The sequence below is a fragment of the Labrus bergylta genome, chromosome 14 (assembly GCF_963930695.1).
Source record: "Labrus bergylta chromosome 14, fLabBer1.1, whole genome shotgun sequence".
Taxonomy (NCBI): Eukaryota; Metazoa; Chordata; class Actinopteri; order Labriformes; family Labridae; genus Labrus; species Labrus bergylta.
In genome coordinates, this window is record NC_089208.1 from 21,437,257 (window position 1) to 21,464,851 (window position 27,595).

The following is a 27,595-nucleotide window of genomic DNA, read 5'->3' on the forward strand; positions in this document are numbered from 1 at the left end:
ATCAAACAGGACGACTAGAGAGAGAGGCAGGAAATGTCTGGAGGGGAGAGTGGGGGGTAACATGCAGCCAAACTGACAGAGTCCAATGTTTTTAAAAGACACGAGTAAAACAGAAGCTGAAACAGAAGGAGGTCTGTGAGCTTTGACTGTTTCCTCTTAACGCCCAGACACACCAAGGAGATCTTCGGCTGTCGGTTCAAGTTGGACCGCCGGTGAGCGCTCGTCGTTCAAGTTTTTATGGTGTATCCAGCTCCTTCGCCCCCCGTCGGCTTTTTTTCAGCCGATTCAACATGTTGAATCAGCGTTGAAGGTCGGTGAGAGGAATCTCTCTGATTGGCTGTTCGGAGGTTTAATTTCTCTCCAGCTCTCGACACAGGTTCAGGAAAGTCCCTTGAGCAGTAGTATCCATGCTTTCCCCCATTAGTGCGGTTTCTCCTTATTTGTCTCCTCCGTCTCTTCTTTTCTTTTTCCACTAAAAGACCGAGGACTGACAACGCCAGCGCCATTTTCAACTTTTTATCAGACCTTATTCTCCATTAGTAGTCTACCTATAATACGAGAGGTGAGCGACAGCAGTGTGAAAATGGTCTTCTGGTATCGTAACAATGGACTACAGCTGCCTGCGTGGAGAGTTGTTTCCTCTCACTGCAGAACGTACGTGGTGGTTGGCCGTCGGCTTTAGTCGTTAGTTTTGCGGTGTGTTCAAGTACAACTTTTTGGTCAGACGAGAGGCAATGCCACAGACGCCCTTGGTCACCACTAGTTCTTTGCCAGCTGCTCGGTGTGTCAGAGCCTTTTGAATCCTCATTTTACTGGTTGGTCTTGTTTAGTCTTCTGTTTGTGTTGAGTTTGTAATGGTTCTATATTTGTAAAGTATTACTGTTTCTGTATTTCTTTAAGTCTGATGATTCTTTTTAAATCGTAAAAACTGAGTCAGGGATGGTGGTTGCAAATTAGCCACGGCTAGAAACCTGTATACAAACTGTACCTAACCCTAACCCCCTGCATCGACTCGTTGCAAGTGTCGCTGTAAAATAAACAAATAAAAAATAAAATAAAAATAAAATGCAGAGGTCTGATTCAAACCCTCGGCCGATGTGATGACTATAACCTCCATGTTGTACACAGGGAGCTGGATATAACCACAAGGCCAAGGTTTCACTTTTTAAGTGTTACTTGAACCCTTTTCACACATACAGATCTCCTGAAAAACCACAGAGATTAGTCTACCCGGAGTGGCTTTAGGCTATATGTGAATTTTCCGCACAGACTTCACCCGGAGTTTCTCCGGCCAGACCCCGAGTATTTTTTCTGCAGAAAGTCCAAGTGACCATTTGTCAACAGCTAGGTCGGGAGAATCTCCGGAGTGGTCCTCCTGTAATTATCTAGATATCATCCGGAGTGCATATGTGAAAATGGCTTTGTATGTATAAATTGGTTGGTATAAACAAGTTTTTTAACCTCTTTTAGCAGATTCTCATCAGAATGTTTCTCGCACTTTATTTCAGTTTATTAATTGCACATATATTTGCATGAATGAGCAGCATCGATACAGTTTTTTCTTATAACTAAAGTTCCAGACCTCTGATTCACCTCCTGCAGAGCAGTTGATCCTCTGTTACACTTTTAACCTCCGAGAAATAAAACCATAAATCGTCTGTCAGCAGAGATCTAACTGTGAGCATCATACCACCCAGTCTGACATTCAAATCCTGAGGTTTAATGAATTATGTCATCAAACCGTCTGTGTGTGTGTGTGTGTTTCAGTAAACAGACGGCACACTTTCAGCCCTCCTCTTCGTGTTGTGTCATCAACAGTTTGATGAAAACTATCAGATCAGATACGACTGACACAGTGTGTGTGTGTGTGTGTGTGTGTGTGTGTGTCTGTGTGTGTGTGTGTGTGTGTGTGTGTGTGTGTGTGTGTGTGTGTGTGAGCGTGTGTGTCCTGAATTCCCATTTCTAAAAAGTCAATTGAGAAAAGTTTTATCACCAGAATTACTTTTTAATATAGTTTTCATGATATAGTAGTTAAGGTTGAAACACTGAAATAACATCAAAGACATTAAAACACGTCTGTTAATGAGTCATCGTCAGAGTTTAATGATTATGAATCAAATAAACTACTTTTTAAAACAATGCAGAGATTAAACTAAGAGCTGCAGAAATGAGTAAAGCATGATAATGATGTAATGAGCTGAATCTTAAATTAGCTTTAAGTTTATCTGCTGTTTATTTTTATTTCTTTTACCACGAACAGCTGTTACATCACTCTCAAAGGCTCAGTCTTTAGGGGTTTGGGCTGGGAAAGTAAGGGTCGTGGGGCCATGTCCCGCTGTGGAAAAATCTGGAAGTTGGTCTGGTGGCTGGAGAGGTGCCAAGTCACTTCGAGGCACCCTTGAGTAAGGCACCAAACCCCCCACCGGCTCAGGAGCGCTCACTGTGTGCAGCCCTCCTCGCTCTGACATCTCTCCATCAGTGCATGTCCACAGGATCCTGTTTGTGCGTGTGTGTGTAGCATGTTCAACGACAGTGAAAAGTATATCTTCTTCTGCAAACACACACACTTCATTCATAAAAACAGAGCTTTGAACTAATAAGACACAGGAGATGTTGGTCTACCTCTGCCAAACTCAAGACACTTTTTTGGATCTGAATTTATAATTTACAAAGCTCAATAACACAACAAACAAACAGGAAGCATTACCTACAGCTGAAACAGATGTGATGATCTTGTGTGTGTGTGTGTGTGTGTGTGTGTGTGTGTGTGTGTGTGTGTGTGTGTGTGTGTGTGTGTGTGTGTGTGTGTGTGTGTGTGTGTGTGTGTGTTGTTTCATGTTAAACGAAAACACTTAAAGACATTTTAATTTGCTGCTCACACACTCCTCTATGCTGTGTTTATTGTGATAATAAAGATCACTTTCAGCTGTCTCTAATGACATTCACTCCTGTGAGTGTGTGTGTGTGTGTGTGTGTGTGTGTGTGTGTGTGTGTGTGTGTGTGTGTGCGTGTGCATGCATGTGTGTGTGTGTCCTGAGGGCATTTCTGCCTGAGGATTGGAGGTGTGTAAACAAACAGCACACTTACGGTGCTGTTGACTTCATCCATAAATCACGCACACACATACACACACACACACACACACACCCTCACACACACTCCTCATGTTGTGTCTAAACAGAGGACTCTATCAGATGTCTTTCAGCTGCATTGATCATCTGATGGTATCTGTCTGTCAGAGTTCGCCTGTTTATGGTCACACACACATCAATGGACGACATCAATGGACACATTAACATTAACATGGATACTTAATTAAACCTGAGCTGTTAGCGGCTGTGTGATTACGCCGTCCTTTGTGTGACAGACCTCACAGAGAATAACCTTCATTTAAACTCTGATGCTGTCTTTGTATTTCACACCATGCTGCATTCAGGGAGCTCATTTTCAGCCAACACATAAAAAAAAAAATTGTACCATATTTATCCCCCAAAATAAAACAAACACTTTTTAGGTCAGGTAAAGTAAGACAGTAAATCGTTAATAGTAAAGAAATGGCACTAATTGTGAAATTACATTTTAAAATTACTTCGAATTTAATTCCGTAGTACCCCACACTTAATCTGACTGCTTTAACTCGCAGGTTTTGATTTTACACAAAATACATATTCAACAACAAATATGCTGAATTTTCCCAAGATAGCCTGAAGTATACAGACTTTTTAATCTCCAGCATTGATAAAAAAACAACTCCAACGTTCTGTTTCAGGTTCCTGCATCCAAAGTTTAATGTAAGCACAACTGAAAAACTCTAAGCTTTAAAATACACTCGAGGTACAGAGAGCTCAAAGGTTCATAAGTGAATTAAATATAAACATAGATCAATTTAGATTAGATATATGTATTTCAACATATAAACAGGAAATAATAATAATAAATAATGAATGCAAAAAAACAGTACAAGATCTAATAATATCATCTAAAAATTTCCTAAAAAAACAAACAGTATATGTTTGAAAAGGAGAAAGATTGTGTTAATATTTATTTAATTCTACCCATTCTAATCAGAAAAGTTACTAAAGTTTTAAGACAAATGTTACTAAGTAGAAGTTTAAAGAGTTCAATTTAATTACTTACTTTAAGTACTTCAGATTGGTACGGAAGCCCTGAGTTATCATGCATCTAGACATTTTAATTTATTCCATTTTCCCATGAGTAGCAGTAAATTTAGGTTTTTTTAACATTTGTCTTATCTCATGATAACGACATGATTTCAGTTTAAGCTAAAAGTTTCTTGAGATCTTGATAAATTAACTTGTTAACAAACAATAAAAGAGTCCATTTTATACTTAGATTAAAAGATAAATCAAATTCAAATTATAAAAGAAATACAATTTCATGTCTAACTTGTCTTAAGTTTCAATCCGTCGTGTTGTGTTCGAGTTTCTTTCAGATCATTAGATTAGCAGCTACTTCACTGTCTGTGGGAAATCTGAGTGCTGTGTGTGTGATCTGCTGACTGAAATTCTCTGACCTGTAATCTTCATCATCTCTGCTGCTGACTCGCCCTGCTCAGTAAAAACTGCAGAGTCAATGAAACCCATCTCAACACAAGGAAACCATGCCTGAGAAGGGATATCAGGACTCAGCAGATTCTCAGAGGATCACAGAGCGACTGTTTGTTTAATTTGTTTATTTGATGTTTGTTTGGTTGTGTGAAAGTGCTGATGTCATCATTCCCCCACCAGCTCATGGATCTCAGTGGGAACAAAGGAAGAAGAAAGCATTCTCGCCAGAGTTCAGACTGCAGAGTCAATTTACAGCTGAGACAGCAAAACTCAACCCACTCAACTCGACCCAAGTGAATATTTTAGACACACCTGAATTTGAATGAACTGTAACAACATCAGCTCACCTGCAGATGTAAAGACACATGGGTGCTGCACACTTTTATAAAATCAAATTCAAGACTTTTCAAAATCCAAAGAAAATTTAAGATTCAATTTGTTGTGGAAATGACATTTGGTGATTTGAGGAGAATATTAGCCTGATTGAGAGGCTAACACTAATATTAGCCTGATTTAGAATCTAACACTAATATTTCATTTCATTTCATTTTTTTAATTTGTCACGTACATGTCAAAACACACAACAGAAAAGGAAAAAGAAAAAGAACAATTCACACTTTATCCCATAAAGCCTGCCCCCTTACTCAAAAAGCAAATAATAAATATCTGGATGGTCTGTCCAATTACAATCAATGAATGAATACCATGCCAACATAAAACAAATCTGACAATTCAGTCTTCACTTCCTCAGAAGTTAGAAGGAAAACACACACAAAACACACTAACTGCCAATTTCATACCGTCTGATAACTTTGTTTTTATACATTTTCTTAAACTGAAATATCTGAACACAGCCCTTCAAATCATTATTTAAAGAATTCCACAATTTAATTCCAATGACAGAAATACACCTCTGTTTTAAAGTTGTCCTTGCAAACTGATGCTTCATCTTCTGAGCTAAAAACAAACATCTTTTGTAAACTTTCTGGTAATACTTTACTCTTTGCTCTGAACATAACTACAAGTGTCTGTAACTCAACTAAATCTTTCAGTTTCAATAAACCTGATCTTAAAAACAGCCCGTTGGGGCGCTGGTGGCGCAGTGGTTGGTGCGCGCGCCCCATGTATGGAGGCTGTTGTTTTAAGCGGGCGGTCCGGGGTCACATCCCACCTGTGGCTTCTTTCCTGCATGTCATTCCCCACTCTCTCTCTCTCCCTGATTTCAGACTCTATCCACTGTCCTATCTCTACATTAAAGGCACAACCCCCCCCCCCCCCCCCCAAAAAAAAAACAGCCTGTGCTCTCTATAGTGGACTTTATGAATGATTCTTACCGCTCTTTTCTGTAAAATTATAATAATAATAATAATATTAGCCTGATTGAGAAGCTAACATCATTTTTAATATAAGGCTAACTTGCATCAATGCTAGTCAGTCAGAGAAGCTTACATTGATATAGGCTAAGCATTTTGGAAAAGCGAACATATTCATAAAACAATTATTGTGTTAGTTAAATATGAAAGTTAAAAGATCTGTTTTGAGATAAATTTAGAAGTTGTTGCTGCTCAGAATAAAAGGTAGTTTGGCCTCAACAACTTCCACAGCACATTAGCTCATAGCAGTGCTCTGTATACAATAATATATTTTCTGATGTAGCCTCAGCTGCCAAATATCTTTTATGATTAAACTTTCTTATTCATCAGCCTTTTAAAAGCAATAAATCTTGTGTGTTTTTTGTCTCAGTTTGTTTGCAACTGGTAAATATGTGAAAATTAAGGATACGCTCATAATTCAAATCAGTTGTCTCTTTTTTTTAATGCCAAACACAAACATCAAGTTCATATAAACACTTTAAAACATTCAATTTTAATTTGAACATTTAGAAGAAATAAAAAACGATAAATACAAACATTCAAACACATTACAGCTCAGTGCATCTTTCAAACATCCACCTGAATGATTTATATCAGTTCTTAATGTAAACAGGTGAAACATCAGGTGTCACATCAGGTGTGTCACTGCTGGAGAACCAGAGGGTCGAGGGGCAGAGTGTCAGAGAAGCCACCCGAGAACAAAGTCTCACACTGGGCCTGAAGAAGCTGCTGGGCTTCCTGGAGCTCCGGCAGGAGGCAAGACGCCGTCTGCAGGTCGGTATAGAGCGGGGGAGAGCCGGGGAGAGGGTCACCAAGGGAGGGGAAGTGTGACTGGGTCAACTGGGAGGAGGTGAAGAGAGGAGGAGATGGGGAGGAGTAGAGAGGAGGAGAGGAGCTGCAGGAGTCCCACTGAGGCACCACAGCACCCGGCGAGTAAGAGGAGACGTATCCCTGAGGAGGAGGAGGGGGGGAGGCGTGCTTCGGTACCTGCATGTACAGGGAGGGGGAGTCTGTGTGAGGAGGGGGATGAGGAGATGGAAAGGAGTCCTGGAGGTGATACAGGAAGCTGCTGATGTCGGGGGGGCAGCTTGAGAACGCAGGAAAGTCACTGCTGCTGCAGTGCCTGCTGGGAATTTTAGGGCTGGGTTCTGAGGAGGAGGATTCAGAGAGAGACGAGGGGGAGGCGGAGGCGGAGGGGGAGGAAGATGGTTTCTCTTCAGTGGTCATGTTGTCAGCCTTCCTCTTTCTCTTGCGGCGAAAGTTTCCGTTGTCAAACGACTTCTCACAGTTTGGATCCAGAGTCCAGTAGTTACCTTTACCTGCAGAGAGGAGGAGGAGGAGGAGGAGGAGGAGATGGTTAATAAAGATGATGCAACTATTTATCTTCCTTCACAGCATGTAAGGCAAACACAACTCATGAGCTTATGCAGCCAATAAACAACATAAAGTTGGTTTTAACAATGTTTTGTTAACGGAACAGGCGGTCCTCTTATTTTACACAGAAACTGAGTGGAGTTTGGTTCAGAGGAACAATGATTACTTTGCCTGGTTCTTGCTCAACTGACTTTACAGAAACTTTACACAAGGAAGTTTAAACTCTACAGACAGATGTTATAGAGATGAACTGTCTCAAAGAGTGATTGACAGCTCAGATGTCTCACCTGGGTCGGTTTCGTCCCGGGGAACCTTCCGGAAGCAGTCGTTGAGTGACAGGTTGTGGCGGATGGAGTTCTGCCAGCCTGCCTTGTTGCGGCTGTAGAAGGGGAAGTTGTCGGAGACGTATTGGTAGATCTGACTGAGCGTCAGCCGCTGCTCGGGCGCACTCTGTATGGCCATGGCAATGAGGGCTGAGTAAGAGTAGGGCGGGCGGACCAGTCGGAGAACTTCATCTGGAGTCGACAGGGAGAACCAGGGGCTGCCGGGGAGCAGTGGAGTCTGCAGGGGAGGAAAGAAGCCTCCAAACACAGAGGGGAGTCCTGAGGGGGCGGGTCTTGGGGTGGGGATATTGAAGCAGAGGTAGGGCTCACTGTGGTCGTTTAAGGTCCACGGAGCCGCACAAAGGCCGGACTCATGAGCAGCCTGAGGACTGTAGAGGCTGAAGTCAGACGGGTCGACACCCAGAGAGGAGAGCTCCTGCTGGGGGAGAGATCGAGCAGCAAGAGGGGAGGACAGACTCTCTTCCGACACGAAGGACGCCATGATGGAAACTCTTCTTCACTTCTTCTGTCCACCTAAGTGAACATGCGACCACGCTGCTGTTACAAAGATGTGTCCGTGTGTGAGTGAGGAGGACACACAATGCTGCTGCACCTGTCCTCCTGTGAACACCTGAGATACTTATACTCTGAGGCCCCTCCCACTAACAACCTGATTGGCTGCTGTACTGTGTATCTCTCTCACACACACGCACACACACACACACACACACACACACACACACACACACACACACACATGATCAAATGAATACCTTGTGTGTGTGTGTTTGTGCTGTGGGTTAATTTGAATAAGAGTAGGTTAGATTCTTCCCCTCAGGCAGATCAGAGCCCGAGGATTTCATGCTGAGGTATGTGACACACGCACACACACGCACACACACACACACACACACACACACACACACACACACAGTTTTTACAGTTTCAGACGTTACAGCGTCTCGTCTGCTGAAAGATTCTGAAAATCAAACAGACAGAACAAACTCTTTGTCAAACAAACAAACTCAAATGAACACTTTTAGTCTGATGTTTATTTCTTTGGATAAAAAGGGATGTAAAACAGCGTCCTGATAATTGATGTATTCTTTAATCTCTCAGTCAGGATCTAATAACATGACAGCGAGACGCATCAGCTGCTGATGGATAAATCAGTATAACCTGCTGGTTGTACATCTAAATGACTTGACCTGTCCCTGTGGAACTCAGCGAATTATAGAGTGATGAGACACAGAAGTCTGAAGGAAACACAGAAAATAATCATGTTTCCCTAACAAGTTTAAAAGATGGATTTTAGCACAGTTTTAGAGACACCCATCCCTCAGGAACATTTCACTCACCTGCAATACCAACTGGAAATTTATCAAATTGAATGCCCCACATGTGATTTTCTAAGATGCTTCAGCAGACATATTTTGCAAACGATTGTTATCCTGATGTTTCCATTGAAAAGTAGCTTAAATGTCCAGTGATGAGAAATGACACCAATAATGACAGACCAAAAACTGCAGTCCCTGTAGTGTCCACTAGAGTCTGTCTCCTGCAGAGAGTCAGACCCCATGTTATGTTACTTTATTAGTGAATAGTTAGAGCCTATGAAGATGCAGGAAATTAAGCGTTTATTTTGAAAATCAAAATCTAACCTCTGAAAGTGATTAATTTGAAGAAAGTTTCATGATAAAAACTTTCTTTTTCAAAGCTTCAGATGAGTTTTGATGTCGGTCTGTTTGCTGATTCGTCAGAGCAGAAAAAGACAAACAGACCATCAGCTGTTTGAGGTGTCGCCCGTGCTATTGTTCTTCAAATGAACCCCCTCCCTCCCAAACACATACACACACAGTCAGCATGTCTACGTCCACATTAACATTTGAGTCCTGATGAAAGGCTGACATCAGACGTGTTAATGAGTCTTTAAAGAGTCTTTAAGGCAGCTGATGCTTAAAGAAGAAAACAACATTATGGCGTTTGAGAAGTTTTCACAGTGATGTATGTTTAAAGGTTGTCCTGAAGTTTGAAATATTAAAGCACTACTTGTTTGTATGTTTTATATATGTATGGCGATAGCAGCAGAAGGACGCTGTCTGCTTCCGGGTGAAAGCCCCGGCAGAAATTCTCGAGCATGCGCAGAACGCGAAATCCGATTACGATACGGTGGCTGAGTTTACATGTTGTTAGTTTGCCCACTATGAACGACTTATCTAGGAGTTCTTTTATGATTATGAGATGTCCATTATGGGCCGATTTTGGTCCAATGTAGGTCGGACTAAGATGTTTACATGCATTTTAAAAGTCCCTGCTCCGTGACACCGCCCCTCCCCCGACAGTGATAGTCTCCCACTTTGAGGGACAAGTTTTAAAATACAACTCAAGAAGATTTCAGGAGCAGCCATGATTCATCAATCTTTATTTGTTTAGCACAGGTAAATTACAAAAGTTCCTGGTTTGAATCCCCATCTGTCAGGAGCCTCTCTGTGTGGAGTTTGCATGTTCTCCCTGTGCATGTGTTGGTTCTCTCCAGGTACTCCAGCTTCCTCCCACAGTCCAAAGACATGCTCATTAGGTTAACTGGTGACTCTACCTGAAGTTAAATATTTTAACTTCAGGTAGGGTTAGGGTTAACTAGACTTCTTTCTTCAGAAAGAAACAGGAATCATACGAGTGAATACAAACATAAAATGACACCTGAAACCTTTTACAGGTGAATTAAAAAACATAAACTCGTCATGAGAGTTTTGACTTCTTATCTGTTCACCAACGAAGACAGACTGAACCTCAGGTGATTCACACTGGTGTGTGTGTGTGTGTGTGTGTGTGTGTGTGAGTGTGTGTGTGTGTGTGTGTGTGTGTGTGTGTGTGTGTGTGTGTGTGTGTGTGTGTGTGTGGGTGTGTGTGTGTGTGTGTGTGTGTGTGTGAGTGTGTGTGTGTGTGTGTGGGTGTGTGTGTGTGAGTGTGTGTGAGTGTGTGAGTGTGTGTGTGAGTGTGTGTGTGAGTGTGTGTGTGTGTGTGTGTGAGTGTGTGTGAGTGTGTGTGTGTGAGTGTGTGTGATGACAGTTGGCAGTGGCAGCAGTAATATTCGCCCTGCGGTGCCTTCGAGGACAACGCAGACAAAACAATACATAGTCTGAGCTTTAACTGACAAATGATGACAGGGATTAAAAAGGGGCTCATGGGAAAAACTATACAACAGAGTCCTAAATGCCCATTTCTTATTTTTAATTACCAACTCATGCAGATAAACTCTTGCAAACTTTGTAAACTGCAAATACATTATTAAACGTTGCCAATGTAATTGTGCAATTTACACATTGGCTCCTTTAAATATTTTTATACGGATTTAATAAAGAGATTAAACTCATTATTTTTGTGAAGTGGGAATACTGGAAGCTTGCTCTTTATTTCACAAACAGAAATACATGAATGCATCCTGAAACACTGGATTTAGCAGGGCTGGACGCAGATACAGATCAGTGCAGAGTTTGAATTTGGAATAACTGCTACTAGAGGCTTAAAGAGACAATACAACATTTATGTGACGCCAGACAAGAGGACGTCTCAAGAAAAAATTAAAATGAAAACCCCTTTATTGACAGAATAGTTCCAGAGCTTCAGAGTGTAAAAAGTTTACCGTCCCAAAAAAATGTAAAACTTTAAAAACAGAGCAACGTCACAAAAATAAAAAATGTGGAAGACGAGAAAATAAAGCAACGTGCAAAAATCTGACATTTCTCTCATGATCACACCTCAACTACTGAGGAGAACATTCATCTTCATCCTGCCTGTTGGGTTTAACTCAGGCTTAGTTTTTATGATCCGGAATGATCCAGTCAGGACCAGTTCTGTCCGGTCATGTAGTACCCGGCCGGGTCGGAGAGCAGACACTGGTTCTGCTGGCTCGAGCGCTTGTTTTTGGCGTCAATGAGGAGAAGAGGAGACTGGGAGTAATGACTGATGATGCCACTCACTGAGGGGAAAGACTGCACACACACACACACACACACACACACACACACACACACACACACACACACACACACACACACACACACACACACACACACACACACACACACACACACACACACACACACACACACACACACACACACACACTCACAGTTAAAGATATTCAAGTTCAAGTTTATGCACAATACATAAAGGTGTGTAAACAGGTTGTGAAACCAGTCCAAAAGTGCTTGGTGCAGAAGGCACAAACAAGGGTGCAAAAGAACAGTTCATAGTGCAAATGTCAGTGGTGATGTTTCGAGGCTATGGTAGGCAGACTGCAGCCAATGATCTTGGAGGCTCTGCGCACTACTTTCTCTAGCTGTTGTTTATCAATATGTTTTATAAAGAGAGTATGTCCACTAGAGTCTGTCTCCTGCAGTGAGTCAGTCCCCATAGAGCCCCATGTTAAAATGTCCAACTTTACAGCTGCAGTTTGATTATTATTATTCATTTTGATTATATAAGCACTGAGAGTTATGCATACATTTTCAGAATTAGGGGTGTGGCTATGTTGACTGACAGGTGAGTGTGTTAAGGCCCGCCCCCAGCTCAACCTCTTTGTCTATTTCTTGATTATCTAAGGGGAAGGTTAAATAAAGATTGAATTAAGGGAACTGAAAACCTCAACCTTCTCTCAGATATAAAGTGACTGCATTCTTTAGAGGACAGGCTCAGCTGTCAGCACGACTCTGTGCTCACTCAGGTGTACTTCCTGTTTACCTCCTGCACTTTGAGTCCAGTTCCCAGCAGGAACTGGTGGTTCTGCTCTCTGATCTGGATGTTGAACACTTTGTCCTGGTAAAACACCATCAGGGTGAACGGCTGATTGGCCAGCTGCCGCGTGGAGTCCCTCACCAGGTACGCCCCGTCCTCAACACAGACACAGAGGCAGACATGAGGAGGCGGAGTCACAGAAGTAAAACTACTCTCCCCTCACGTTTTACTGACCAACTACTTTTAATACAGTACACAACAACCTGTATACGTTCATCAAAATACCACTTACACCTCTCTGCATCAACACTGATAACCCAGTAACGCTGAATATATATATTTTTTAATTAGTTTGGTACCTTGTTGACTCCTTTCAGACATCCCTCAGCCTGACCTCTGGTCACTTTACCAACGTACCAACGAGGGTCCAACTCCTGCAAACACACACACACACACACACACACACACACACACACACACACACACACACACACACACACACACACACACACACACACAATGTGTCAATCAATGATATTCGAGACAGTTTTGCATTGAGTAGACATTTGGAGCAGCTGTGGATCAGTGGTAGAGTCGTCGTCTCTCTCTGCAGGTCACGGGCTCGATCCCCAGCTCCTGCAGCAACATGTCCGATGTGTCCTTGTGCAAGACACTTAACACTTGGCTCCTGCTGCTTTGTCAGTGGTGTGTGAATGTGTATGAATGGATGAGTTAATACTGATGGGCTCTTTACGCAGCAGCCTCTACCATCAGTGTGTGAATGTGTAGGTGTGACCTGCGGTGTAAAAACACTGTACAACCTCAAGTCCATTTACATTTCTTCTCAGTGAGATCCTAAATTTTGGAATTAACATGACATTACGTTAAAGTCTGTAATCTCTATTTGAGAAAATGTTTGCAGTTCTCCAATCCTTCACAACATCTCTAAACGTTCAGTCTTGTGTTTATGTTGAGGTCATTTTCAGGTTTTTATGGAATGTAATGAAAACAAAGAAATCTCTCCATGTGGTTACCTGAGATCTCGTTGATGTGGTCGGAGGAGGACGAAAAGACTGTCTGTCTGATCCTAAGAAGCTCCCTCTCGGCTCTCCAATCGCTGCAATACACAGTGCATGCATGCACACACACACACACACACACACACACACACACACACACACACACACACACACACACACACACACACACACACACACACACAATATCAGTACAGTACTTCCTGAGTCTTGCTTTTTAGGTGTTATACTGAGAGAGTCAGCACAAGAAAAACAAAAACATAATTCTACTCTTCAGTCTACCAACACTTTGAAATTTTAACTTAGTTTGATGTAGTTGAATCTTTTATCAGGGTCACTTAAATACAAATAAAACATATATTTGCCACTGACACAAAAAAAATTAAAAATGTAAATCAGCGGTGTGAAAAGAAACAGACAAGTTTATAGAAGAATTTAAACCAGAGCTCTACATCTGTTGTTCATCAATCTGAATAAAATAGTTTAACAAAATGCTGAATTGATTGTTTGTGTTCTTCTTACCAGGGTGAAGCTTTTGAGGCAGCGACGCTGTAGAGGGAACATTGGGAGGCAAACTGCTCAAAAACACACAAAAAAGCCAGTTATACATTTTTGAAGATTGACTCACTTTTGGAGAAGGCCTCTGGTGGACACTAGAGGAACTGAAGTTTTGTGCACTTCTGCATTGGCTTAATTTTTTGAGTTTGCCGCTTGGACAATCCTCCTTTTTTTCTACTTGACTTTATAGACTTGGAATAATGTGTTACACTTTCACATCTTTATCTTTCAGTCTACCAAAAACCTAAGGCCCTGTTAAAAAAAACTGAAACTGTAATCTCCTGGTTTTAATTGGATGTAATGTTTGAATTATGTGCTTTTGTCTCTTCTGTTTTAGATTTATTTTTTTGCTGTTATTGTGTTTTGTCTTGGCCATGCCTCCCTATAAACACAACTTTTAAACTCCTTTACTCGATAAAGGTGAAAAATAAATGTATATAAAAGACTCACCAGTGAACCTTTATTAAGGTTTTAAATCACTAAATATAACTCTGTAGCATGTTTGCTTGTTTGCAATTGCTTCATGGTTGGAGAAAATTCTTCACAGATATTACAAAATTCAAGGGGCTTTCCTGAACCTGTGAGGAGAGCTGGAGAAAAATGAAACGTCCGAACAGCCAAACCGACATTGGTTTGTAAAGATGTAAAGATTTAGTTTCTTAAATGGATAATTTCTTGAAACAGCTGAGAAAAAGCTTCAGGACAAAACGTTGCATTTTGTAGAAATGTTAGCGGGCCTACCTTTGATCCATGAGGTACTCCACAATTTACTAGATTAAACAGGCATGATTATTGTCATAATAATGATTTTATCATTTATACCTGTCTCCGTGACGTGGAAGGGGACCCGGGAGTCCAGGGCGAGGGTGAAGACTTTTATTGTGGAGGGGGAAGGTGTTGTTTTTAGGAACTGGAAAAGAGAAAGGAGTTTAAAGAATTTCTCACATATTGATGGTGATCGAAGAAACAAAGGGGAGTAGATAAGACGAGCTAAAATTAATCTCACCTTCATCATTTGTCTGCTGAAGAGAGAGAGGAAAGGATCAGAGGTCATTTCAAACAAATTAGCTGTCAAAATAAGAGTCTGTCAGTAAAGAAAGGTTCAAAATAAGAGTCTGTCAGTAAAGAAACGTACCTCTCTTCTTGCATCGAACCTGCAAAATAAAACGTGTATATGATCAAAAACCTAGAACAAGCAGTTTGACCATCTTACAGAGTTCCATATTTATATACAGCCAATGATGCTGACCTGTTGGGAGGAGCTCTGGCAGAGGAGTTACTCCTGCCGATAGACGTGGAGGGAGGAGGTAGAACAGGAGGTTTGGACCAGTTAGGAGGATCGGGGGTTTCGGGCTGAGCCCTAAAAACAAACAGAAACACACAACTGTGTCATGAAAGCGTCACACATTTGATATTCTCTGTACGTTATGGGGTTACATCATAAACTCCATAACAAACAAGCCATTTGAAAGTTGTTACATTCAGACATTTTACAAATCTCCTCTGTGATAGTGGCTTTATTAACCAAGACACATTTCCTTTTTTTGCATATCTGAAGGGACAAAGTTTAGTTGGCTGTGTTCAACCTTCACAGATAAACCGACAGATGGCACTTCATGGTTAGGTGTGTACAGGGGCACCTCCAGGTATTAAGGGCCCCATAGAAAGATATCTTAGAATACTTCTCCCCAGTGGCATGTAATGATGTTAACATTATTGGAATATTGTCTGAACTGCACTTTAGAACCTCTTTTATTTGCTTACACATGTCATAGAGGTGGGATGATGCACTTATTCAGTATTTAATGGAGAAGAGCCAGATAGATAGAAGATAGTATTGTCTGCACAAAATCTGATATTAAAGGCCGTGTTACAGCAACAATAGTTTTAATGGAACATGTTAATGGAAATGGATCCAGAAATAACCCTTGTGGGACACGGGGGTTAGTTCCCCAAAATATAATAAAGAATCTGCAGTCTGAAACTAATTCACATCTGATGTTATGTGCTATCTGAATTACAAAATGCCTGATTTTATTTTTGCCTGTACATTTTGTAATTTATCCTCATTATCGCCCTTTAAATCAGTTTTTACAAAGGCAAAGTTGGGGATTAGAGTTAAAATTATGGTTTTTTTATTTTGCGTATGATACAAACTGAGATTAATCTATTACTGTGTAAAAATCTTCCTGTCGATGCTCTCTGGTTGATTATCAGTGTAATTCTCATAAGTGTGAGTTAGTGATTGTATTCTTACCTCCATGAATGTGCCCCAGGCTATAAGAAGGAGAAACAATAAAACAATAAGAGAATAAAAGTTTAGACTAAATTCATGTTACACAGAACTTATTTGTGTCTGTTGAGCATCAGGAGTTCCTCAGGGTTCTGTTCTCGATCCTGTTAAGTTTTAGTTTTTCTGTCTTAATCATAGAATTGGATTAAATGTAAGTGAAACTGTAACAGACAACGTCGTAGATCTATATTTGAAAATCAGCTTCTTCCGCTTAGGGCTGTGTACAAATTACCCACTTAGAATAAATTAATGCCAGATTTATAAAAGTTAGAGATCACTTTAAGCGAAATAAAATGATTCCACCTGAACACTGCTCCATATAATGAGATTGTTTAATTATTGTGAAATAAAATCCACTTTAAAAACTCACTGTGTTCACTGTGTTGCGATGAGGTCCTGTGAACAACAGAAGACTTCATGTTAAAGTGCTTAAAACATCAGCCTATCAAATGAATAGATAAAAACTTATAATAGAAAGGTTAACTCTTCAGTTTGATTTTAATCCTTTAACTCTGTTGTTGTTATCGTCTGTCGTTTCTGCCCTGAGCTCCTGTCGAGGTTAATATTTGATTTTAAGGTAACCATATTATATCGTCTTCGTCTTCAAGAAACATTAAGAAAGAGAAGCACAAAACACATGAAGATATTTTCAGATAAATATAATATAACACCAGGGGTGTGTCCAGACTTTTTGGACTGGGGTGACCAAACTGAGGCCCCGACTTCTGCAGGGGTAGTGTGATGTCACACACACACAAATAAATATCAATTATTTACCCTTTCTAACCTCACCAATAATATCTACTTTATAACACAAGATAAGCTAATGTAAACATTGTAAACATTAGCTTAATGTTTTAATGACTTACTTAAAAATGTCCATGCAAACTCCAGCACAGTCTAACTTCTAATGTTTTGGTGCCGACATATGGCCAGTTAGTTCATTGAGTGCATTACTTTCCCGTACACCTGTACTGTGCAAAGTTTTATTTACAATTTAAAGTACAAACAAAATAAAATACGCTGCACTGATAAGTAAAGAAACATACGAGCAGTCTCTGCAAAAAAAAACCTAATAGTTGATTTTAACTGAAGTCCCGCCTCTCACTGAGCAAATAGCCAATCATAGTTTAGGATTTTGGGATGGCACCTGGGGTGGGCAATAAAAGTTCTAGGAGGGCCCACACCACCCCTCTCGGGTTTAAATTCAAATGAAATGAAACCAAACGAGTGAGATAAATGAATCTGTAAACAGATTGAGGTTTAGTTAAGTGATTAAAAAAGTTAAAATAAAGTGATTAAATGATATAAAACCTACAGAGGTGATCGTTGTCATGTTTCGTTCAGGGTTACCTCTGTTCGGGGACGGGGTGGATCCTGCATTTCTACCCGGTTTGTCTCTACGAAAGATCTGCGGAGGCCCAGGAGGAACTGGACACAACAACAGATGCACACGTCATGAACCGTTACCACAACAACAGAGTGCTTCCTGTGTGGACAGGAGCAGCTTCCTGTTACTTACAGTTTCCTGATGGTTGTCCGCCGCCAAGAGGGGAGGGGGAGGGGTCTCTCCTGGCGGGCGACTCACCTGGCTGAAAGAGGCAGAGAGAGGTCGAGTGACCAGCTGATTCATGTTTACAATGTTTAAAATCACCTCAAACCAAATCTACTAAAGCTGTTTTCTCACATGCACTCTTTAAAATGCTTAGAAGAAAGGTCTCTTAGTGGAGACAGGATGTATAAAAGAGACGCAGCGCTCTCATTGACTAAGAACCATCCAATCCAGACAGTACTTGCTAAAGATGATTTCGGAAAAACCATAGATAACATACAGAACTCCTGGATTAGATTCCAACTGAAAGTCTGGAAAGCTGTTAAGGAAGACTATTATTTACAAGATAAAATACGACTAGTAAGACTGTGTGCCTATGACCATGATTTTAAACCTAACCAACTGGACTCCAGATTTAAAGACTGGACAAGTAAAGGAATAACCACACTCTTTTCAGTTACTGATGAGGGACACTTGATGGATTTTCAGACTTTGAAGAGAAAATATGCCCTTGAACAACAGGACTTTATAATAATTATAATAATTTATAGGAGCCTACAAATCACAATTAAAAAGAGGTTTCATATCCAGACTATATAAAGGCTTTATGAAAAAAAAATCACATTCAACAGAATATGTAAAAAACAAATGGGAAAAAGAAGGCAGTTTCACTATTTCAAAAGAAGAATGGCACAACTATTGTGATTTTCAGTGGAAATGTACTAACTCACATACATGGAGAGAATTTGGATGGAAGTGTCTGGTTAGGTTTTTTATCACCCCGAAACAAAAATCTTATTTCACAGGAGAGGATCCAAAATGCTGGAAACAATGTGGGAGCCAAGATGCTAACCATTGGCACATATTTTGGGACTGTCAAACAATTAGAAATGTCTGGTCAATGATCCACAACACTCTGGAAGTCAAATTTACAAAGAAAATACCATCTGAGTTTAGTACTTATTTTTTTGGGAAAGTTGACTATATTGCTGGTCACTTCAATGTTTACCTATTTGGCATTCTGATAACTGCCTGTAAAAAAAACTATAACTAGACACTGGCTACACCCTGACCCCCCCATGACAGAGGAGTGGGAGGATACAGTCAATTAAATCTATGTTATGGAAAAAATTACCTTCTCACTTCGTTTACAAATGGATAAATTTAAGCAATTATGGTCTAGATGGGTCTCGCATGTACGTTTGTCACGGCCACACTTCCCAGAATTGGTCAATTAACAGATACTTTAACGTTGATGTTGTTATTCTCATGCATACATGTGTATGTGTACTGATGTCTTGTATGTTTATCATGCATAAGGTGTTTTGTTTTCCTGTACTTTGTTTTCTGTCTCTTGGGCCCTCCGCTTTGAAAACATGTTGAACTGTCGCCCTACATATTAAAGAAAATAAATGTAACGACACATCCCTCTTTACAGACTGTATACAGTTATAGAGTAATAAGGTACATATTGTTAAAAAAAAGAAAAAACTTGATGATGTTAAGGAGGAAAATGGTCTCAAGATTATCTAGATGTTTGCTGCAGACTTTCACTGTGGACCCTTTATACCTTCTGTTACTGCATGGCTAATTGTCTGTAAATTGTTCTCAACCATCCTCTAAATAAAGAATTGTAAAAAAATTAAAATGAGATGCGGCGGAAATCCAAGACGACAAGGAAGCAAAGTTTGATGTTATGATGTCTGTTTTCCATTCTGCTAATGCTATGTGTTAGTGATGTGTCGGTCATGAACGATTCATTCAAAACGAACGAATCATCTGGGTGAAGGAACTGAACTGAATCACTTATTGAAAAGAGTCGTTCATTTCTCAACTTCATTTGCGCTCTCCTCTCTCCCGTCTCGTGTCTCTCTCTAGACCGTAACAGTCGCTCAAAGCCCGCCCTCCCTCTCTCTTCATGTCAGTGATACCTACTGACTGAGCCAACAGGACGGAGTCGGTCGGGAGCTCTGTGTCACTAAAGCCCGCCCCTACTTATCCCTCTCATGTCTCCAAAATTGAGGAAGTAGAAAATATATTATTTAACATTTAGGTGTTGCGAAAATGTATGTGCTTTTTATAGCTGCTGTCAGTTTACAAACGGCTTTTATATCCAACTCAATTTCACTCAGCTGACTGTTTTAACATCCACTAACCATCGTGTTTCAGTCAGTACAGTGTGTGTGTGTGTGTGTGTGTGTGTGTGTGTGTGTGTGTGTGTGTGTGTGTGTGTGTGTGTGTGTGTGTGAGTGTGTGTGTGTGTGTGTGACTGAGGCTGGTGACTCGCAGTCTCGCTCGTTCATGTTCACTGAACGAACTGAGAGGAAGAGAGAGACTCGGACGCGGAGTTCTCGTTCAGTTCGTTCAGTGAACGAGAACTCCGCCTCCTCTCTCTTCCTCTCAGTCAGACAGTCAGTGAGTGATTCGTGTACTGAACGTACTGAACAGAACGGTCGGGGAAAATAAATGTGATTGTTTTAGCAACTTTCAGTTTGCAAACTGTAACTTTATCCAACTAAATTCTCAGCTCATTAGTTTATTATTCACCACCTGCTGTTCTCAGTACGATCGCGAGCAGAACTAAACGTTTTGCCGTGTTTCAGCTTATTAAATTCTGATTCACAGACAGAGCTGCAGAGAAGTACTGAACGATTCTGTGAACGAATCTTTTGAACGAATCACTTTGAACTGAACTGATTCTACTGATTCAGTCACTGAAAAGAACTGCTTTTCACATCACTACTATGTGTGTACAGACAGTATGAACTAGAGAGGGGAGAAGAACACGCGGAGCAGAAACAAATGTTTCTGGGTGGAGTTGGTGTGTTTCCTCCAGCCAATGACAGCGCAGCAGGTGAGTTTAGGAGTGGATCTAATTCAGTGATTGGACGAGATTCAAAGTGGTGAATATGACGGACGTGGACGTAGCAGCAAAGAAGAGAAAATATAATCAGAGTGAGGAGAAACACCAAGTGGATAAAGCTCGTTGGAAAAAAAAGGGTGAACCTTGTGTTGTCTTTTACTCGTGGACGTGGAGTTGGTCTGTTTCCTGTTGGACAGGCAGGTGACAAACACCGGCAGTTAGCTTGTGCAAGCGTGCATTAGTTCGCAGTGTAGGTACAAGCAGTAAACATACACACTACGTCCTGCAGTGAGTGGGGCTTCTGAGGAAGATGAGCCCAGGAGGAGGGGCCCAGTTTGAATGTTTGCAAACATTTGACTGACTCTGCCTCTAACAGGTAGAAACCTTGAACAGAACCAGACTCACCAGAGATCAGAGAAAGAAAGACAGAGACTCACCATGCGGGGAGACGGTGCAGAAAGGGAGGCTACAGGGGGGCGGGGACTCAGAGCAGGAGGCGGGCCTCTGGATGATATATGGTTATCTCTGTTATCTACAAACACACACATTAATATCATTCTTCCCAAGTGGATGAAAACATTTATTCGATTTGAGGGAAACTTATAAAAATGTGATAAATCTTATGAACAATGTTTCTTGAGGCCGTGGGAGTTGTGTAACGTGTCTTGGTGTGTTTTATTTATAACATTTCTGTGTTATTCTTACGACACAGGAGTTTTGTGCAACGTGCTTCCTGTTGTTTATGTCTCTGTTTACATGTGGCTTCTTGTTTCTATTGTTTTTCTAACAGGGAGGCAGCTAAATGTGTGCAGAGCTTGGATTCCATGACAATTTCCTCCAAGGATCGATGTCATGTCATGTGGTAATGTGTCGTGTCTTTTCATTTCTCATGTCTGAATAAGAACTAGATGTCAAACATTAAAGTGTATCATACAGTAACGTCAGAGAGTCAGAGCCCCCCCTGGTGGTTACCAACGTAATCGCTGTTTCCCATGGGCAGGGTGCTGCACAGTTTGAGAGGCAAGTCCTCGGGAGGCTCGGTAGGAGGTGGCTCATAATCATTGGCCGCGTCCTCGTTTGGGGATTCATAGTCCCCGCCGCTGCCCTCCTCCTCACCACTGTACGGACTCTCATAGTCATCATCGAAATCTTCATCATCCTGACAGAGCGGAGGACACAGAGAGGTGGATGATGAGGGATGGATGGAGGAAATTATTCAAGGATAGAACCCACAACAACCTGAAAACCACCAACCAACAACCCTGAATCACCGAGGAACAACCAAACCGCCGGGAGGAACATCCTACAACCAGGCTCTATAGTATTTATAAAGATGACATGTTTAAGCCCGTCAGAGAAGGGTTCATTTATCTCATTTAGCTTTAGAAGGATGAGAAGACCAAATGTAAAAAGAGGCTGAAACCTTTAAAACAGCAACTTTTTCTGGAATAAAGCTGCACAAATTGGAAATTCCCCGACAGGGTCAGAGTATTTTTTTTGTTCAAATGAAAACAAAAGTGGAAAAAACAGAAGAAAGGCGGCCGAACGTACAAACTCGTCTTCTCCCCAGCCCTGAACGTCAGCACAGGTGTCTGCAGACGAGGAGACAGAACTTTAGCAGCTCATTAACACATAAACATGTCGACTCAGATTAAGATCTTTAACGATTGAGCAGAAACAGAAAATAATAACAGATAAAACAAAGAGACAGAAACCTACAAAAGTGGAATCTGATGTCAATAAACTAAAAAAGAAAAGATTAATTAAAAGTTTTAAAAGCAGAGTAATCCACCATGTGTTTAATATAAAGTCATGACGTCGTGTTGTTCACATTACAAATACCATCAAAGCAAAAGAACAAATCATTTATGACATGATGAAAGGGATTTTTGTCTCTTTTCATGTAAAACTATGATTACTATATCATGTCCAAAAACAACAAGATATCAAAGTGTGATGAAATATAACAAAGATGTAGAAATAAGATTTATATAATGTTATAAAACATATTAACTATATTTAGCACAATATTTGAAATTAGATAATATTTATGTTGTAAAGAACAGTTCCTACCTGGTTCATGACTTTTGGGAGTTGCTCTGTAAAAAACAAACATTATATTATTTAGATGCAAACATTCAATCACTAGATTAACTGTGTTTGTGTCATTTGTTTTAAAATAAGTAAAAAGATTTAGAAAATATACCTTTTACCAAATCGTAAAAGTCCTCGTTTCTCCTCCTTTTTGCTGATTTCTGTGCTGATCTTTAAGATTAACCTGTCAGCATACAGAGTTATAAATAAAGGTTATTCAAACCTGTCCACAAACAGAGTTATAAATAAAGGTTATTCAAACCTGTCAGCACACAGAGTCATAAATAAATGTTATTCAAACCTGTCCACAAACAGAGTTATAAATAAAGGTTATTCAAATCTGTCAGCACACAGAGTTATAAATAAATGTTATTCAAACCTGTCCACAAACAGAGTTCTAAATAAAGGTTATTCAAACCTGTCAGCACACAGAGTTATAAATAAAGGTTATTCAAACCTGTCCACAAACAGAGTTATAAATAAAGGTTATTCAAATCTGTCAGCACACAGAGTTATAAATAAATGTTATTCAAACCTGTCCACAAACAGAGTTATAAATAAAGGTTATTCAAACCTGTCAGCACACAGAGTTATAAATTAAGGTTATTCAAACCTGTCCACAAACAGAGTTATAAATAAAGGTTATTCAAACCTGTCCACAGTCAGAGTTATAAATAAAGGTTATTCAAACCAATCCACAGACAGAGTTATAAATTAAGGTTATTCAAACCTGTCAGCACACAGAGTTATAAATAAAGGTTATTCAAACCTGTCCACAAACAGAGTTATAAATAAAGGTTATTCAAACCTGTCCACAGTCAGAGTTATAAATAAAGTTTATTCAAACCTGTCCACAAACAGAGTTATAAATAAAGTTTAAACTTACGGAGCGTGAAGCTTCGGGAACTTCTGCAGGTCGTTTTCACTCAGATTCTAAAAAAAACACCAGATGTCAAGTTCAACAACTGACTCCTCTCCTTTCATATCTCCTTACCGCCTTCTATACCTCCTCATCTCCTTTCATATCTCCTTATCTCTCCTCTCCTCTCCTCTCCTCTCCTCTCCTCTCCTCTCCTCTCTCTGTTGTCCAAGCATAAATGTTTGTTTGTGAACTCACCACAAATCTGGATCCGGTGATGGAGTTCTTCATCACGACTTTATCACAGCCGGATAGATTCATCTGAAACACACCACAGGTATGGTAATGTTAAATCAGTGTGCAGTTTGAGACGGATTCACTCCTCTCCTGAACACCTGTCTCTTACTGTAAAAAAAACTTCATAATATCGATCATTAAAATAACAGAGATGTCTCGCTGCAGGTAGTGTTGAAAAGAATCAAAGAGCTGGATTACAATAATCCCTCTGTTCGGGGGGGGGGGGTCCAGACTTTTTTGACTCGGGTGGTCCAACTGGGGTCCTGACTTACCGTAAACAGGCATAAAGTGCACGTGCACACCTGAAGAACGTAACTGACCCTTAAACAAGAGCATGGCAACATGTAAATCTTCTGAGTTTAAAGGTCACATATCCTCCTCCTCTTCAACCAGTGTAAATAAGTCTCAGAGCTCCTCAAAACATGTCTGTGAAGTGTCTTGTTCTAAATCCACTCTGATCCTGTATTTGATCATGTCTATAAACCCCTCTATTTCAGCCCTGCTCAGAACAGGCTGTTTCTGTGTCTGTACCTTTAAATATGTAAGCTGTGAGCTGTGTCTGACCACGCCCCCTCACTGGAAGGGCTTGGGTGTCTCGCTCCATGTCCTATTGTTTACGGTGAGAAAACAGACTCAGAGGGCAGAACAAACACCTAGCTGTGGGAGTGTCACCCACCTGGGGGAGGGGTTACTGCCCTTTGTGATGTCATGAAGGGAAAATCTCCAATCGGCCTGTTTGAGCACACATTTTCTGAAAAGTGGAGCAGGCAAAAGACGGAGAGGATGGACTTTTTTCATCATTGGGGGGTTTGAGACAGACTAGAGACACAGATTAGAGTTAGAGGAACATGGAGAAGAGGATTTTATTTTTTATAGACTCCTTTCTTTCCTTCGCCCCTGTCTTATGAAACATGAAAAGCGTTGATTTTCAATTCAAAGGACTAACAAAACAAAAAATGTTGCATTCACATGTCAAGGCAACTACTAACACAACCTGAACACTTAGTTGGAACTTAAGTCCCGCCTCTGACAGGGCAAATAGCCAATCATAGTTTAGGATTTTGTGATTGCGCCTGGGGTGCCCAATCAGATTTCAAAGGGCCCCATGCCACCCCTTGGACATCGTTCTGGACACGCCCCCTGCCTCTGTTACTTCCACAGCAGGCGTGACGGCAGAGCAGCGAGGTGGACTGCGTCCTCTCTTTAACCTTCAAGCAGACTCTGGAAGTGAACCAGGATGAATCTTGATCACAGATTCTAAACATGAATTCATGAATTTATCTGTAGAGGAGTTCTATCCTCTGTGAGGAGGAAAACATGAAAAACAGAAGAGTCCAAACACATCCATAGGGGCGTAATCCTGGAGCTCTTCAGCTCTCATCTGACCTGTTTAAACTTCTGCATAGAACGCCAGATGATCGTTTCACATTGAATCAAGCGGTATCATTTTGTATCGTTTTATCAGAACTTATATCTTATCGTATCATGTCATAGCGTATCTCGTCGTAGTGTCCATAACAAGTTAACCCCTGATGTGCTCCAGGATTACATCATAGCTGACTGGTTTTCTGTGTACAGCTAATGCTACCTAAAAGACTTGTGTGCCGTTTTATCTGAACTACAAACAAACCAGAACCTCCTGATAGTGAACCGGTCCAGAAACTTCAGATTCAACATCAATACTCAGACTGAATCAGAGCTCACAGTGAGCTAAATATCTGTGTGATGTTACTCTGAAGCTAAAACGCTACAACAGCCTCCTCCATGTTTGACTCGCCTGCTCTCCATCCAATCAGAGGTAAGCTCTGTCAGGACATCTCGCCATTGGTCAAACGGTGCACATCGGACTACAGCGATTTCTTTGGTTTTAATAATTCTACCGAAAAGTTCTGAGTCTCGAAGCTGCTGAGACAAGTGTCTGTGTGTCTGCAGCTGGAGAGGAGGACGAGAAATAAAGGAAGGTAGAGAAAGAGAGAGAGTGAGAGAGAGAGAGAGAGAGAGAGAGAGAGAGCGAGAGAGAGAGCGAGAGAGAGAGGGAGGGGAGGGTAGATGGATGGATGTCTGACCTTCTTCAGGTAGTCTGCCAGCTCCTGAGAGCTCCACCCCATCACCTCCAACCTGGATGGCACTCGGTCTGAGCTCATCCTGTGCCCTCCAAACCCTCTCAGAGACTCGATGTCTGTCCGTCCAGCTGATGTCAAACCCAAACGTTCTGCTCTAACAGACCGAGGCGACCATCACCAAACGCCTGCTGAGGACTTCTGTCTTCCTGCTTCTTGTCTTCAGTTGGCCGTTGACTCTGTGGCATGTGGGCAGGCCTCGATCCTCACTACTCCTTCCTGCTGAGCACGAACCAAACTTCTCTGAAATTGTCTCCAAAAATAAAATAACCGTCAGCTGTCTTCAGAAAGTTCGACTTCCTCCAATCAGCTCGCAGCTCTCTTACAGTCTGAGAGTTTTCAGCGAAGAGGACAGAAAGAACGAAGCGACGTTCAGGCCGACATGACACCAAGGAACCAAAATGGCTTCCTTCTCTCTCTCTCTCTCTTTCTCTCTCTACTTCTTCCCCTCTTTCTATCTGTCAGTATCTGCCTCTCTTTCCTCCCCTTCTCTCTCTTTCTCTCAGAGGAAGTGACTGTGCAGAGGAGGGGGGGGTGATGAAGTGTGACCACAGAGCGGAACAGACGTTGCAGTTGCAGCCGCAGCCGCTCTCTGCAGCTCTACGATGTACACTTAAAAACAGAGAGAGAGAGAGAGAGAGAGAGACAGAGACAGAGAGAGAGATAATCTGATCTCTGCAGCTTCACCTTCATCCTGGAGCTCAGGTCACATTAACCGTTTCCATCAGTGCGTTCAACCACCTCAGTGGCGTTCAGACTGATGGAGGGGATCACTGGTGCCTTTCAGGTGTTGGGTTTCTGTTTTCTGCCGATTTGCACTTTCACTCAAACGTTCAGAAGGAGGAGAGACGGTTTCACTGCGCTGTTCTCTCAGAATTATAAATGATTAGGATATTATTCTGTCTCGTCGTCTGTTCATTTAAAAATGAAAAAAGTCATTCGCAGCGGAGGGCCATCGATGCAAAAAGACGTGATTTCTACTCATTATTAGTTTTCACAGAAACATCCTTCATACGGCCGTTTACAGACTGTGGGATGTTAGGACTGTTCAGAGAGGTCGTGAAGGGAGCAGTTTCGCCTTCAGTCTGAATGTCATAGGGGCGTAATGGGGGGACAAAGTGACCCCCCACCCCCCTCTGTACCGTCTTCAGAGTGTAAGAGAGGAGAGACAGGATCAGCTGAGCCAACGAGGGAGAACAGCGCTGTGTGTGTGTGTGTTGCCGTGCTTCCTCAACGCAGAAACAGACTGGGACGCCAATATCACGCTGTTGCAGAATCAATATGAAAGAACAAATAATTGACGACGGCTGAGCTTAGTCAGAAGTTTGGATGCCTAAAAACTGAAGATTACCCCGTACGGGTGTCTAGGACAAATATTTTGGTTGCCATGGTAACAAACAGGAGTCTAAAGTTCTGGTCGTGTGTTAACTCTGAACTGTAGGATGCTCAGAGTGAAGGAAGGTTGTGTGTTTGGTTTTGGAAGTGTAGAAAATAAAGACCTGCTGGATCATTTGAGTGTGTTGGAGCTTGTTCGACTCGCTTTCTGC

At 41.3% G+C, this 27,595-nt stretch overlaps 2 protein-coding genes across 2 annotated transcripts; both read right to left on the reverse strand.

The window, feature by feature from the left end:
• Nucleotides 1-6,373: 6,373 nt before the first annotated feature.
• foxi3a (forkhead box I3a) lies at nucleotides 6,374-8,233 on the reverse strand. The gene is made up of 2 exons (XM_065963100.1): nucleotides 7,603-8,233; nucleotides 6,374-7,260 (listed from the first exon to the last, which is right to left on the reverse strand). Exons 1-2 carry the CDS (start codon nucleotides 8,138-8,140, stop codon nucleotides 6,584-6,586), a joined length of 1,215 nt encoding a protein of 404 aa, XP_065819172.1. The 5' UTR covers nucleotides 8,141-8,233; the 3' UTR covers nucleotides 6,374-6,583.
• A 1,810-nt stretch (nucleotides 8,234-10,043) lies between these two features.
• lcp2a (lymphocyte cytosolic protein 2a) lies at nucleotides 10,044-26,529 on the reverse strand. Its single transcript, XM_065963115.1, has 21 exons — nucleotides 25,995-26,529; nucleotides 23,890-23,952; nucleotides 23,659-23,705; nucleotides 22,885-22,956; nucleotides 22,752-22,777; nucleotides 22,230-22,270; nucleotides 21,651-21,837; nucleotides 21,116-21,210; nucleotides 17,786-17,855; nucleotides 17,617-17,694; nucleotides 16,634-16,659; nucleotides 16,228-16,247; nucleotides 15,220-15,330; nucleotides 15,106-15,124; nucleotides 14,977-14,992; nucleotides 14,793-14,880; nucleotides 13,935-13,987; nucleotides 13,410-13,492; nucleotides 12,735-12,809; nucleotides 12,382-12,531; nucleotides 10,044-11,630 (listed from the first exon to the last, which is right to left on the reverse strand). Exons 1-21 carry the CDS (start codon nucleotides 26,070-26,072, stop codon nucleotides 11,481-11,483), a joined length of 1,548 nt encoding a protein of 515 aa, XP_065819187.1. The 5' UTR covers nucleotides 26,073-26,529; the 3' UTR covers nucleotides 10,044-11,480.
• Between the last annotated feature and the right edge of the window lie 1,066 nt (nucleotides 26,530-27,595).